The sequence below is a fragment of the Parambassis ranga genome, chromosome 19, assembly GCF_900634625.1.
Source record: "Parambassis ranga chromosome 19, fParRan2.1, whole genome shotgun sequence".
NCBI classification, from domain to species: domain Eukaryota; kingdom Metazoa; phylum Chordata; class Actinopteri; family Ambassidae; genus Parambassis; species Parambassis ranga.
Window position 1 is genome coordinate 22,551,006 of NC_041039.1, and position 15,202 is coordinate 22,566,207.

A 15,202-nucleotide genomic window follows, 5' to 3' on the forward strand; every position below is an offset into this window, starting at 1 on the left:
ACAGCAGGTGAAAATGCCCGTTATGGCTGCATCTTCATCTCCAGCAGCTTCATCAGTTCAGGAACAGCTGTGGGCAATACTGTGTGTGTGTTTTTTTTATTGTACTAAATACATATTGTATATTTTATGATCAGCTGCAGCAGCATCATTTATTGTTCAAAGGAACGCTGCTGTGTTAATTTTTGCTTCGTTATTTGACCATTTTGTGATGAGACAAATGTATTAGCTGTGTGTGTGTGTGCTGATGTGGACTATGAGCGCCGTCTTGCTGTCTGCTCAGCAGCTCGTCTGTCCTCACACACACAAACCTTCCCTTGATTAAGTTGGCATCGTGCCACAGGCAGCGGCACACTGTGTGTGTGTGTGTGTCCGTTTCTAATAGAAACAAAAGCAGCCACGTTGAACTGATCAATAAAAGTGAACTGTGACTAATAATACAGTTTTTCCTCTGAAACAGGAGCGGGGTGTATGTTCAGACCTGAGCTCCTCTTGTGAGCTGTAGAAGGCTGCATGTTAGCAGTAACCTGATCAGACATGTCTGCATGTCATTGTGCCGCTTACATACACACACACACACACACACACACACACACACACAAAATCTGCCTCACTGTCCCTGCAGAGAGTCTCGGAGTGTCTGTGTATATGAAAAGGTCACCTGACATTGTGTTGTTTGTGTGTCTGTCCCGCGTGGAAGCAGTGTTTCACGAGGTGTCAGTCTACCCCAAGAAGGAGCTGCCCTTCTTCATCCTCTTCACAGCCGGGCTCTGCTCCTTCACCGCCATGCTGGCTCTGCTCACACACCAGTTCCCAGAGCTCATGGGAGTGTTTGCTAAAGCTGTGAGTACACACACACACACACACACACAGTGCTCTTTTAGTTTGTGCATCTTTATTGTTAATGTTCTTGATGGATTAACAGCTGCTGTGACCCTTTGACCTCTCTGCTGGCGCCACCTTCAGGTCACTCTGTCCTCCCCTGATTTTTTTAATAGAAGTTGTGAACTCCTGCGGTTTATTCTTGTGAGCTTGTGGAGCTCCTCACACAGTCGACCCTTCCCTTCACTGTAGCAGCCAGTAGATGGCGCTGCCTCCGCTCTGGGCTGCCGCTCCCTGCAGACCTGCTGCAGCCAGCGCTGCTCCCCTGGAATGTGGGTGAGCTCATCTCTCCTCCCTGATGTGACACTATCAGCAGAAACCATCTACCTGCTGAGAGCTGGAGCGCAGCACAGAACACACACACACACACACACACCCTGCTCTTTATAAGTGGTCTGGACTGTACATATTAGTGCAGAGATGTAGTCAGCAGTGCCTCTGCATTACCCACAATGCAACTCTGCAGCCTACAGTTTGGTGCTGAGTCATTAGGAAGGTTGTGGTCTTCTGGTCGTATAACTGTGGTTCATGCCTGAAGGTCAAGGTATTGACACTGACATCTGGAGAGGTTTGTCCCTACTCTTTGGCTCACAGGACCGCCTCTGTCTGTCCGTGCCGCACACACAGTTCAAACACCAGCAACACGCACGCCTCTACTTTGAGGTGCTCTTTGAAGCTGAGACAGAGATGTGAGATGAGGCAGATTCATGCAGGTGGAGACTCGGGTCTCCTCCTCCTGCTCAGACCCTCTGGTGGCTTTTATCTGCCATCTGACAGAGTAGGAAACACTCTGACTTCCACGTCGCTCTGGTGGAGCCCCTATCATCCCTCCACTTGCCACCTCCTCCTCCTCCCCGCTGGCTGTTGCCAAAACAGTGACCTGAGGGCGGAGGCCTGACAGCGAGCATCACTGTACAGGCCTGGAAATGGAACGTTGTTGTTTCAATGACTTAAAATAATAGATGATGCAGCGCCCGTATTTGCTTGACTTCCGCAGCTAACATGATCCATGATACAAACTTATGTTTTGTATTTAACTTAATAGTAAATGTGTTTACCAATTGATGTTGTTAGCTAGTTAGCTTTAGTTTAGCTCTGCAGTAATGGCCTAGTGTTGCTATCAGTAGCTTATTACTTACAAACAACCACATGGACAATTTAATAGATCAACACCAGGACTTTTGATGAATAGATGTGATCTATTAGCATTAGCTTAGCATAAGCTTTTCCATTTATGACAATATAAACAACGGCATTGATACACAACAGAGCTGGGTGACAGTAAACAACACTGAACTGACGCTCAGGCTACAACCTGCAGTTCACAGAACGGCCACAGGTGTCACTGTTCCCAAGGATTTTCAGATGTTTGTGACCGTTTTCCTTCCTCTCTCTCTCTCTGCAGTTCCTCAGCACGCTGTTTGCTCCTCTGAACTTCATCATGGAGAAGGTGGAGAGCATCCTGCCGTCCAGCCTCTGGCACCAACTCACTCGCATCTGACCCCGACGGAATCAGACCCCAGGACCAGCAACGACAGCAGACCTCCACCCCGGACACAAACAGCTGAACTGAAAACCAGAACGCTGCGTTGGACTAGACTGACACACCTTTGTGCCAACATTACCGAGTTCAAACCAAACAGAGAACAGGCGAGGAGAAGGAGCCAAACACAAAGGCAGAACAGTGACATCCACTATTGGTTTCGACTTTATTTGATATGTTTGCATTTTTTGGGTTTTCAATCATTTAAAGCTGTTTTTTTTTGTTGTACAAAAAGAGGTGATCAATTGCCATCATTAAAAAAGTGAAAAGAAAAAATACAATAAAGGACTTTTTGTGTATTGCTGCAAGCCGGCTTCCTCCCGCCATTTTGATTTAGCCACTGTAGTTCAACTCGCTCAACCAGAGCCGGAAGACAGCCGACCGCCATCCAGACTCCTCAGAATGCAGCAGACCGCTCTGGTAGGACTGAACTGTTGGTGATGACGGTGTAATGGTTTACTCCACAGGTGCAGGAAAAAGAAGACGACTCCTTCAGGTAAGGGTTAAAACCAGACATGGATGGAAGGCCGCACAGAAAGCTTAGGTCGGATCAGGTCGGTTAGCCTCCCATTAAAGTCAGTGTACTGGAAGTTGGCTGCACTTCAACTAGAGGGCGCTGTTTGGAGTTTATTTAATTCAAAATGTGTGATGTTGACTTTATGTGATGTCATATAACAACCTGTGCACTGTTTTCCATTAACAGGACTGTGGAAATGTATTGTCTTTCCTCAGTTAGCTTGAATGCTAACAGAAGAACCGCTCACTAGTTTCCGCAGCAAAATCCTGAACTCATCTGCTTCATCTACTTAAACCAGCCGGCGTGCAGTTTGCAAGCGTTGTAAGCTAATGTAAGTAAGCTAACAACAATGGATAAGTGAAGCTGTTAAAGCAAGCTGGCTGAATTTAGTTTGATGCTCGGGAATGTTATCATTATGTGGTCACTAGTGCATTTAACTGTACAAATGTGGTGCACACAAAGAGCGCTAAAAGGTAAAGAGTTAAATATTTGTAGCATTTCTCTGCTATTAGACGCTTGAAAAAATGTTTTACTGATCCCAGTTTATTTTTGTAACATCAATAATCAGAGAAATTCAACTTTTTCTTGCAGATTTATGTCTTTAAAACTGTATTATGCTACAAGAGTTCTCTGTGCTCGTGGCCATGATCGTGCTGTTTCCGTAGAGTTGCTGGACACAAATACAGAGAAGAAAACAAAAAAAACTCAAACTGCTTTGGGAGTTCAGAGGGTTAAATTATACCAGATGATGAACCAGTTATGAACAGGTTGCTAAATTAAGAGTGGGATTATAGACATAATTTAAGCTGGATTTTCTGCCGTCAGTCTGCTGAATGAACTGATAGAGTTAAATCTTAACATGTTGACAGTGGATGAAAGCTCGTCTCTGTGAGGACGTGTTTTACCATCTCTGTAAAGATGGCGGAAAATAAAAACCTTCCTTGAGTGACGGGTCAGCTTCAGGCAGAACAGAGTGCTTAGTGTATCCGTTTGAACGTCCGAAGGAGAAATACGTTGCTCAGCAGGAAAAAGCTGGACAAGGACGCTGGTTTAATGTCAGTAGTGGCGTTCGGTGGGTGGAAGAAAGGGGGCGGGGTCACGTCTGGCCCTTGCAGGTGTGCACGTCCACCTGCTGGTGGCAGTCGCGGCAGTGGACGGCGCAGCACCACTGGAACTTGCACTCACACTTGCTGGTGTGGCTGACGCGCGACGTGTCGTAGCCTCGGCCGCAGCACATCACCTCGCAGCCGTCCACGCCGCGAGACGTCCGGTTACAGGCTCGGCCTCCTGTCCCCATCGAACCTGCAGAGACAGAGAGAGAGAGAGAGAATTGACTAGGCTGACAAAGTGTTCATTATTGTCACACGGCTACAGTGAATAGTTGCTTCTGATTGGCCAACACTGTTGCTATGGATACAGATCACAAGCAAAAAAGCTGGTCTGTCCTGCTGTGGGTGTGATAAGTGTGGCCATTTTTTCTGGTCATAACGATAATGATAAGCAATCTGATTGGTTCAAGTGATACCTGGTTCATCCAATCAACTCCCAGACGGCCAAAAACTGCAGTTCCCTAAGTGTCCACTTGAGACTCCAACAGTGAGTCAATCTCCACAGACCTCTATGTTAAAATATCCGACTTGCTCTCCTCTGTTTTCAGCTACTCTCTAGTTATTTCTCCTTACTGGTGGAGTGGTTGATGGACTCCATGGCTGAGGAATGAAGCTCATGCAGAAATCTCAAAAACTGCAGTTCTCCCTGTGGCCTCTAGGGGCTGGTCTAAAACCCCATAGACCTCCATGTTAAAATGTCCAACCTACAGCAGGAATGAACATGTTTACAGCCTGTTTCACAAACTGTTTCAGGCTTTATTGATAAGTTTTGATAAGTATCACTGTGTGACTCGTGATAAGAGCGTCCTCCCTTTGTTTACATGTATCTGGATTAACCAGGACTTCAGGCTGATCATGACACCGCTAACATGGCGTCATGTGATCTATGATTGATGTTTCTGCTTTGTATGATGATGTAAATGTTCACGCCTTGCAGTGATTTGTTTCTGTACAAACATCAGATTCACTCATGAAATCCAAACATAATTCAGTAGCTTTCAAATAATAATAAGCAGAGGAGGAGGTGACAAACAGGACTCATGGAGTCATGAAGGTCCGTAGCATCAAGGAATGTGAGTTGGCACAACCACAACTTGGCCAATCAGACTAGTTTTACTGGTCAGTGGGAGCCAATAGGAGCAGAGTATGTGCTGCCGCCGCCAGTGCAGTGAAGATGAGACGAGAGGTGGGGGGGGGGACGAGTAAGATGATGAACTTCACGAAAGGCAGATGAGAGATTGATGATAGGAGCCATCAGCCGGCGCTCCCACACTTCATCAGCTGTTCATTTCATAGGAGACATCCATCGCACGCGCTCAGTCCCATCTCCTCAGACTGGCCTCATTTACCCCCCCCCCCCCCCACACACACACACATCCACCCATCCACCCACCCACCCACACAATAAAACTAACTGAAAACCAGCCGCATGCTGACGACCATCTGTCCCCTGCTGAGCTGGGACTTTTTTTTATCAGTAACTTTCATCTGCTGCCGTTGAGATGATTTCCATGAGAGTCTCACACATTTGGTTTGTCGTGTCTAGATTTCCAGATAACGGCTCTTTGATGGCAACAAAACAAACCTTGTTGTGTCGTGTTTGAATCATCCCTGTGAGGGATGTGTGGGAATCGCTGCCTTTCTGAGGAAGCTGACTCTGTGCTGCTGGACTGGAAGAGCTGAAAAGCTGAAATTCTCCTGCACCTCGCTACAATGCTCATAAAGTAAATCCAGGAAGGCCAGTGTTGCATTCGGTCCACAGTTTTTAAGCCCTGTGGTCGCCATTTTGGGCCAGAAAATCAGTCTTAAACATGGAGGTCTTATGGGGATCGACTCGTTTTTGGAGCCTCAAGTGGACGCTTGTGGAAGTGCAGTTTTTGGGACTTCACTTCTTGGCTCCACAGGAAGCCGCTTTCATTTGAAAGTTAGCGAGCTAGCCTTAGCCTGCTAGCTGCACCATCACTACCCAGCCTGTCCCTGGCCTATTCACTTGAGCAGTTAAAGTAATTTGCAAACAACAAACTACCTGGTGCAGCAGCCCCGCCCACTACAGACCAAACACATCCTCTGTACTTGATTTAAGCTACATCACTATTGATCTGTTCCTCATCAATATAACCCCAGATCAGTCTTGCTCTTTGCATTTTCCACCTGTGACGTGGCAGCAGACAGAACTGCTCTTTACTGGCTTACTGCATCCATAACATGAAACAGGATTAGTTCCAACGGGATGAGACAGGGACGGACTGACACACCAAGCTGAGTCATGAACATGAAATTTAGAAGTGGACGTTCAGTCTGCAGACCTTTTAAGCAGTTAAAAAAATCAGCTACAGGTTGAAACTGCAGCTGCGGCTCTGGATGGAAGCTCTGCAGGCTTATTAGAAGGTGCAGCCACTGATGGCTGAACAGGGCCGCTCTGGATTTGGTCAAGCCTCACTTATACCCCGTTCACACTGGGGGAATCAATCCGGCTAGAGCGGGATTCGGTCCGTATGTGGATATATCTGGATAGATCTCGATAGATTGGCTTACATCTGGCTTAGGTCTGAACGCAAACGTGGCTAGCGAATTTTGCTAGCGACGTGATAACTCCCGGGGACAGTGTCCGGGTCGCGTACAAAAGCCGTATGTAAACAACCATCGAACTGCATCAGCTTTGCCCTGAGCTTATTTTCCACAGGGCTACAAAGGAATAAACTGCTGTTTGAATCGAAAAAAAAACACAAGAACAAACGACACACACAAAAAAAAAACACACGACGCATGCACACACGTGGTCCTACCGCGGCCTGCATGGACTCTGTATATTACAAGGCGCCACCTAGCGGTTTGGAGGACAACAAACAAGCCGGGTTAAGCTGGATTGAGCGCGGACACGCGCCAGATTTGTATGTATTTGAATGGGGCCTTACTTTGACTTCTTATTATACTTCTTATATATATATAATTTGGCGTGGTACCAAGATGGCTGCTGAGTGGTCAGAACCACCCTCAGCTCTGTTGTAGTAAACCTTTTGGATGCAGGAGGAACAGGTGCAAAGAGAACCTTCAGAACGGACTTCAATGATTCTGCTCTGAAGCATCTGAACCCTGCACTGCTGCTGTGTGTGTGTGTGTTCAGCTGACTTCTTCTGTATAAATAAAAGGTGCAGAAAAAATCACCAACTGGCTTCAAGTACCATCTCGAACATTGTTCTGGAATTTGCTCATGTTTACATTCTGCGTGTGCACCGTCTCTGCACCGTTCCCTCGCCAGGTTATATGTCTGGACATGACCTGAAGCCCCGCCCCACCCTCCCCACCCTCTCTGCCCTCTCTGGCAACAAGCCCGGCCGTCATCTGCGGTATGCTGCGCTGCTAGGGGTGACATCACGGCCAGTCTTCCTCGCAGCCTTCGCTCTCCCTGCGTCTGCTTATTGAATTAAGATGAGGGGGCGCCGAGAGATGAGTTTAGCACCTGAGCCTCGCCGGGGCCGAGGGAAATTGATTTCACACTTTAAGACCTGTGTGTGTGTGTGTGTGTGTGAGAATGGATTCAGTCTGTGCTTTAGGATGATTAAGGGAGAGTTTGCATGTCTGAGACGGTTTTCTGTGCGACAGGAGGGAGAACACCACTGAATAAGAGAAAGCGTGTGTTTCAGGATTGATTGCACGTCATGGTTGTGTGTCTGACACAGAGAGAGAGAGAGAGATCCGTACAGTATGTGTCATGATTGAGTTTACATATCTGTGTGTGTGTGTCCCAGAGGAGGGAGAGGCTCTTTAGAGAGGCAGCGTGTTAGGTTCTCATGAGAGGCCCAGGGCGAGCACTGTGTGTGTGTGTGTGTGTTACCTGGCCCTGCTTACATGTACACAGCCCATAAAGCTTGTGTGTCTGCTGGGAAGCCTCGACTTGTTCCCAAAAGGAGGCCCTCAGACCTCCAGAGATCCAGGAGGAGCTCACGGTTGCTGCTCGAGGATGACAGTAGCTGCAGAACGATATGTGCTTTAACGTCGGTTTCCAAAAGTCACCAAAGGAAGTCGCTAGTAGGGATGTCCCGATCAGGTTTTTTTGCCCTCGAGTCCGAGTCTGAGTCATTTGATTTTGAGTATCTGCCCATACAGAGTCCCGATCCGATACTTTCTATAAAGGCACTCATTACGGCAAAACCTGTGTGTGTGTGTGTGTGTGTGACCGCACTGGGAGATTTCACACGCAGCACATCGAGGTCTCGAACCCAGGACCTGTCGCGCCAAAAGCAGCTGTCATACCCCTACACTACAAGACACAGAACCACCCTGCACAGAAGGCGTTAACTTTGACAGCCCTAATAAATATATATCCGAGTCCTGATCGGGAGGTAATGTCCGATTCCGATCGAGTCTGAAATCACGTAATCGGGCCCGATTTCCGATCACGTGATCGGATCGGGACATCCCTAGTCGCTAGATTTGTCGCTAGTCGCTTTTGACAAAGAGATTTAACGTCGATTTAAAGTCGATGGGGATTGGCTCACAGATGGAGCCACACTCGAGTGGCCACAAGAGGAACTGCAGCTTTTGGCATTTTTTCATCGTCTTCCTCCGTCAACATCGTCTCAAATTAAAGGCACTTTAATGTAGTTTCCATTATTTGTTTCAATGTTCATGCGGCTGCTACATTTAACTAAAATAACTTCCAAGAATATCATTGAAGCACCTCGATCAAAACTCATCTTCCTCATTCAAACTGAGTGTTACTGTACCTGCTGCCTTTTTCCACATAAAAGTCTAAATTAAAACCACAGCTCTCAAAGCTGAGCAGGTTTAACAGACTCCTCAAGACCATAAAACTAAAAGAAGCATGACGGTGGCTGATCAAACACACACACACACACACACACATACTGACTCACCACAGAGGACAGATTTTAATCTTTGATTCGCAATAAATGAACTGTGCATGCAGAAAAAGTAGCTGACGACACAGAGAGCTCAGGATGGATGCAAACCTTCTGCTGCTCACTTTAAACTCCAGTAAAGTGTGTGTGGATCCAGCCTACCCCTGAAATATGCCTCTTTCTACTGGCCAATCGCTCCCTGAGGCGTGTGTGTGTGTGTGTGTCTGTGCAGTGATTTATAATGATGTGTGGTGCTCTAAGGTTTCAGCCTACAGAAGTGTGTAATGGGTCTTAAACTGGCCGACACCCGATCACCACGGATCATCTGCTGCCTGACAGGCATCCAGCTCACACACACACACACTCGGCCCTCTTCATCTTCGTCTCACAGTTTTCATACACAAACATTTTCTTTCTCACACTTGCTCTCCTTGCTCGCCTCACATACATAAACACAGACTCCCACATCACTGAAGCTCCTGTTAAATCGCCATAGTAACCACATCAGAAACAACCCGATAATAAATATGATCCCGCTGCTGACATTACAACTGACAAAGCTGCACGTCCCCTGAAGTAAAGGACTCATTTTTCAGTGTAGTAGCCTTCTCAAATCTGACGCCAGGAATAAATGCTGCTGTCCGTCAGGTTTACACAACATCCCAACCTTAATGAATTCACCTTGTTCACACCAACTGGACCTGCTCACATAGATCTAAAAAGGTTCCAGAAGCACAAGAGCTGCAGAAATTCAGAGAAAAGAGCACCTACAGCTGATGTGGGTGTCGTGAAATGAGACCGCCAGCCTGGTGCATGTTTTGTGTTTTGTTCAATGATGCCTTTCCGGAGGGTTCTGGGTAACAAATCGCCTGCCCTTCATGGGGCCACCTGAGAATCAGCAGACAGCGTTGATAGCCTGTTGATCAGTCAGGGTGCTATCACCATTTTAGCTGGCAGCGCTCACCTTCAACCTTGTCAGCCATGTTGATTGTTCACCTGATGCGTCAGATATTTTGTCACCCAGAACCACCTGGAAGGACGTCCTGGACAACAGGCGTTCAGTAAAGATGTGAGTTTCTCTTAGCTATTAGCTGTCAGTCAGTACATGAGGTTTGTGAGGATAATGCCCATAAAAGCATGTTTACTAAGTCCTAAACAAACTATTTGCAGATGTTAATGTCTGACTGGTTCGGACTGGCCGTGGTTCTGCCTCGAGCAAATTTCTTAGTCTGCTACAAAGGATGTGTTCGACATGGAGATCCACTCGAAAAATACCTTCCCAGAGGTTCCGGCAGCAGGAACACACACACAGGTGCCCTAAAATGGCCCAAGACTTCCTGCAGTGCAAGAACTACCAATCCACCCCAACAGTTCATCTACAGTTCCAAATCACGGCTCACTACGAGCAGATAGATCCTACAAAGGTTCTATGTTCACAGTACCTGACTGCTGGTCCCGTATGCAGTAGTCTGGTGAGTCCTCCAGGTAAACCAGGTCGTTCTTGTTGGGACGTTTGAAGTGTGTGTGTGCGGCAGTGAACCCGGTGCCGTACTGGTTTACAGCGACCTGCACGGCGCCGTTGTACCTCTTCCGCAGGTGGTCGCCGGTGCGTCGGAAGTCGGCCATAGCCAACCAGCAGGTCCGGACGCTGCAGGAGCCGCTGACCCCGTGACATTTACACTCCAGGGTCATGAAGCGCTTCACTGCCTGGGAGGGAAAAAGGAAACGGAAAGGAGAGAGTTCAGCGATCTCTGAGCCTACAAGTCCAGTTTACAGATCTAAAAATGGACTTTAACCCTTTGTTATTTATCTCGGTTGATTTTCCTTTCTGTGTTGCGCTCACCTTCCTGCCGGCTCTGTTGTTGTGTAGATTCATGAGCGCCCGGGCGTCCCTCTCCTTCCTCTCCTTGGCATCTACGAAGGTTTGGCTGAAGCGCATGGCGTGCTCCACGTGGTCGCTGCAGCCGCCCCAGTTGAAGGAACCCTTGGCGTCCTGCGACAAGCCTTTCTTAGTGGGGTCGCAGGAGCAGGACTCCAGCTCGCCCTGGCTGCAGGCTCGCGCCAACGTGTAGACCACTCCAGCCGAGGAGATGGCGTAGACAAAGGCCACCTCGCGGCTGCCTGCGTGAAGAGGTGAGCGTTTATTTATATTTATTTATTTTGCACCACCATGTAGGCCCAGGTAGACTAACTGCTGACATATGACTTCTGGCATTAAATCAGCCGAGATGTTTCTCTATACTCGCTCCATGAATGATGTTCAAATTAAACAGCGACAAACCGAAGAACCCTTCAAACATTTGGCCATCGCTGCTACCTGCAGCACCCGTGTTTGTTGTTGTCTGCCAGAGGCTTTCATGCAAGGCATGAAATAAAAAGAAAAAAAAATGCTTCATCTATCTCCAAGATGGATTAAGAGCTAACGTTTACCAGCAGTGCCCTGATACAGAGCCTTATCTCGCTCCGCATGTAACCGATCAGAGAGATACAGGCAGGATGAAAGGCCGAGGCGGGGAGAGGGTGTGTGTGTTTGTTTCTAACCTCTGCTGCAAGAAATGATGACACATAAAGACTCAGTGACGCCGGTGGAGAGAGAAGAGGGTTTATGGCATGAGAGCTGCAGCTGATCATCATGTTCAGTATCAACAAACAGAGGCAATCAAAGCTCTGTGTAAACCAGAGAAGAGAAGGCTGGGAACATTTCAATTTGGAACAATCACCTGCACTCTTTCGTCCTTTTAGATTATTTATGAAATAAATACTCTTCGTGTGTGTGTTCAGCTCCTGCAGCTAAGTTGAGCATGCCTAACGAGGTTAATGAGGAGAATGCTGAGAGAGAGGCAGCGAGAACTCCTGTGTAATTGTTTGAAATTAGCCTTCTGACATTGACAATAAGGAGCTTCTGGCCGGGTGGGGGGGGCCCCCCCAATGTGCTGCGATAATGCTGTGTGACACGGCCGGGGCCCCCGGCTGGGAGGTCCGAATACCACACGGCTGATTAGAGGCCCCGACATGAAACGGACTAAGTCAAAGGATCCGCCCCTGCAGGTTAAATCTCAGGGCATGGGAGAGGAACATCAGGCCGCCGGGACCTGATGATCCTTCAAGTGGTGAATTTAAAAAAAAAAAAAAGATTAGGACTTGTTGTAACGCGCCCTGCTCATGCAGGCTGAGTCAGGATGCACGGTCTAATTTGACAGGATGCTCGTATCTGTCACCGGCGGTGATGGGCGCTGCTTATTGCTCGTTAATCATTTCAATCCCTGATGCTGCTAATCGCACTTTACTGCCTGGGAGGAGCCGTTTGTCACACTTACTTTTCAAAGCCACCACTACAAAAAAAAAAAAACCCTGCATCCTCTCCAGACTCCTAAAACGGTGTCTTTCCCCGCAAATCACCACAGAGCATAAACAGTGTTTGGATCTTTAAAGTGGTGGGATTACGTTTATTTGGAAAAAGTCTGCCGTTTCTCATCAGAACGAGCTGAGTGCAGAGTGATTAGCCAGCACAGACAGTGGTCACATGATGAGTCATACATGACTAAATGATGTTATTAGATGATGTTTTTTTTCTATCTTTCAGTTCAAGAGGTCACACTTTTCCATTTTGTTTGCAACAATTTTTATAACTCACAACACAAGTGTATCAGCGGAGGAGCCGGTCGACCGCACTGACATGACGAATGAACGTCTGTAAAGTGAGAAACGGTTTGGAATTCAATCCAGCCTCAGCGCAAGGGCAGGAAGAAAAAAGGACGTATCTGCGAGGGAACTATCCATTTCCCCAAAAGTCTCTGAGTGGCTGTAAATCTACCTGACACTTTAAAAAAATCACTCCGATTTGTCACATTAAGGCACGTGGTCAAACATGTTTGTCTTTGTAAAGCACACATGACTCTGCAGCAAACAATGACCTGGTAACTCGACCCAGCACATCCAGATGCAGACAATCACTCAACAACGTTCTATTCTTAGTGGTGCAGAGTGCGTGTTGCGTTTACTGCGAGGATGAGCTCATGTGGTCAAAAAACCTTTAAAAATTATAATAAATCCCAATCTAATCTAATCTAACCTAGAATAGGGTCTAAATATTGCTCAACCTGGTCTGAAATCTCTTTTATGGGGCCTTAACTTATTTAAACTTGTCCTAACACCATCACAGCAGAGTCTACATACATCTTAATCTAACCCACCCTACACCCACATCTACGATCTAAACACCACCTGTCCTCATCTTTAATCTGCTTTAGAAATAAACATCTGCAGTTTAATCTAGCCTAATTGGGTATAAAGATGGTTTCTGGGCAGATTAGCTGTTTGTGGTCCTGCATCCATGCTAGTTCACCCTGCTCTAAAGGGGCTGAGTTTGTATCCTAATCTGGTTTTAATCCAGTTTAATGTCACCTCAATCCAACAAGTAACAAGTTAACACAGTTTGCCCTAATCTGCCCTAAACCCAATCTAACCTTGGCTGAAACACAGTCTAAACTAGCAGAACCCGGTCAAGTTCAGTCCAACATGGCCCAAACCCAGACCAGTGTGGTTTAATCCCAGTCTGGCATCATCTCACTGCAGTTTAACACATTCTAATCTGCTCCTAAATCTTACCCTTGTAGAAGGCAGCGTTTTAACCAAACCACCATCCTTACCCTAACCTCACCACCGTGTAGTTTTAATGCCTGAACCTACCACCAACCCTCCGCCCCACCTGTAAGACCTCCATCTTTCTCAGACTCTCTCATGGACACATCAAACGTTCCCGACACTCACTCCGTAGCAGCAGGCGTCCAAACAGGTTGTGGTCCCTGGCCGTGGTGTTGCAGTTCCAACGGTGGTTGCGGAACTGGTGCTGGCACTCTGAGATCCAGTCCTTCATCCCAGCCCCGATGGCCTGCATCATTTTGGGGTACTGGCGGCACAGCTGGCGCTGCTTGTTCACCAGACCAGGGATGTTGTTGCACATGACCTGGGAGCCCAAGGTGCTCATGTACCTGCAGAAAGGAGGACGGGGGGGAGCAGTCAGCGGTGTTTCTCAATCATTAGTTCTGGAGGAAAACTTATTTTGGCATAAATTTGAGCTTTAATAAAACTGATTTATAATAAAAAAAATAAGGTAAAGGGTGTCTGAAGAGCTGAAGAGCAGCATTTTTTTTAAAGGAGGGAATCATCTGTCCAAATAACATCTCAGTATCGAAGTGTGAAGTGTGGAATTTGGAATCAGGCCCTTTGCAAATATTAATTAGAGATTGAAGAGTAAGACAGCAAATAAGGAGAAATGAAATAATATCAAATGACTTCAGCCTGGAAACGTATCTGTCCAAATATTCAACCTTCAACAAGCTGCAAAACGGCAGTTATGAAAGACATGAGGCGCTTAATCCCTGGGAACAGTCTCATTATGCTCATAAAAAACTGCACGTAATAAATTACAGATTACACGGCAGAGATTAGGAAGCACCGCGGAGCATTGTGGGTGCTGGTTTAGACTCAAAGTATTTTAAAAAAAGTTGTATTTATACAATAAATGTAAATAAGTTAGAAGAACACTCACCACCAGGACGCGTCGACCTCGGCCGTCAGCCAGCAGATGGCTACAGATAAATAAAAACATATTCCACTTGGCAATAAGTTCATATTAACCAAACTTCGGTCCTTTATGGATCTGGACGGAGCATTTCCACGGATGAAAGAAAAATAGGAAACATCAGAAATGTGGGAAAAGTGTGCAAATCTCCAGTCAGGCTCGTTTAAAAGAATATATTACATGACAGGCGGTGGACGGAGGCGCTGCGCGTAAAAGCCATGACCGACCCGGATTCTGCACAAAGTGTGTGTGAGCCCAAAGAGATCAGCGCGCCGGTCTTAACAGTCCAGCGGAGGGTTTTCAGTGGAGATGGGCAGATGATGTGCTATCAGGTTCAAATTGCTTTACACAAGGGGTGGGCAGGGTGCCGTCTCAGGAATGAGGTGAAGAAATGAGATGTCTGAGAGTATCTGTTCAGGCTGGTTTGACACCAGACAGGCTTGGCCCGCGTCCAGACCGGAGCTCCGCCGCTCTGAGTTCTGCTGGTCCGACCTGATGATCGCTCAAACTGCAGCAGCGCGTTCGAGGAAGAAGGGCACATCCTGCGCGCAGAGCCAGAGTGGCTGACAGGGGGGAAGAGATGGGTGTGATGGAAGGAAGGAGCGGAAAAGATCCCGACTTTCAGCTTTCAGCTGCGCTTTTACGCACATTCCCTCGCGTCACTTGCGGCACAGACAGAAACTTAAGTAATCCCAGAGGCCAGAAGTG

General features: G+C 47.2%; 2 protein-coding genes across 8 annotated transcripts in view; one reads left to right on the forward strand and one right to left on the reverse strand.

Annotated features, from left to right (window-relative positions):
• Positions 1–2,703, forward strand: part of LOC114451541 (suppressor of tumorigenicity 7 protein homolog) — a 47,190-nt gene extending 44,487 nt beyond the window's left edge. For 4 of the 6 annotated variants that reach the window (XM_028430228.1, XM_028430224.1, XM_028430226.1 and 1 more), the window contains 2 exons: positions 698–840; positions 2,285–2,703. In XM_028430228.1, coding sequence (XP_028286029.1) covers positions 698–840; positions 2,285–2,380 — 239 coding nt within the window. In that variant the 3' untranslated portion in view covers positions 2,381–2,703. The remainder of the gene's footprint in view (positions 1–697; positions 841–2,284) is intronic. The other 2 variants (XM_028430225.1, XM_028430227.1) reach the window with 1 other exon arrangement.
• A 763-nt stretch (positions 2,704–3,466) lies between these two features.
• wnt2 (wingless-type MMTV integration site family member 2) lies at positions 3,467–14,987 on the reverse strand. 2 transcript variants are annotated; one of them, XM_028430233.1, is made up of 6 exons: positions 14,675–14,987; positions 14,462–14,572; positions 13,681–13,901; positions 10,754–11,031; positions 10,353–10,617; positions 3,467–4,241 (listed from the first exon to the last, which is right to left on the reverse strand). In XM_028430233.1, exons 2-6 carry the CDS (start codon positions 14,542–14,544, stop codon positions 4,036–4,038), a joined length of 1,053 nt encoding a protein of 350 aa, XP_028286034.1. In that variant the 5' UTR covers positions 14,545–14,572; positions 14,675–14,987; the 3' UTR covers positions 3,467–4,035. The 2 variants fall into 2 exon arrangements, with proteins under 2 accessions (XP_028286034.1, XP_028286033.1); XM_028430232.1 differs by having other exon boundaries at positions 14,462–14,985.
• Between the last annotated feature and the right edge of the window lie 215 nt (positions 14,988–15,202).

Excerpts from the sequence above, each read along its gene's own strand:
- wnt2 (XM_028430233.1), bottom strand. The coding sequence starts at position 14,544 with ATGAACTTATTGCCAAGTGGAATATGTTTTTATTTATCTGTAGCCATC. Across the intron at positions 11,032-13,680 it reads TGGACGCCTGCTGCTACGGA|GCAGCCGCGAGGTGGCCTTT; the intron begins GTGAGTGTCGGG and ends CTCTTCACGCAG. Across the intron at positions 4,242-10,352 it reads CATACGGGACCAGCAGTCAG|GTTCGATGGGGACAGGAGGC; the intron begins GTACTGTGAACA and ends CTGTCTCTGCAG.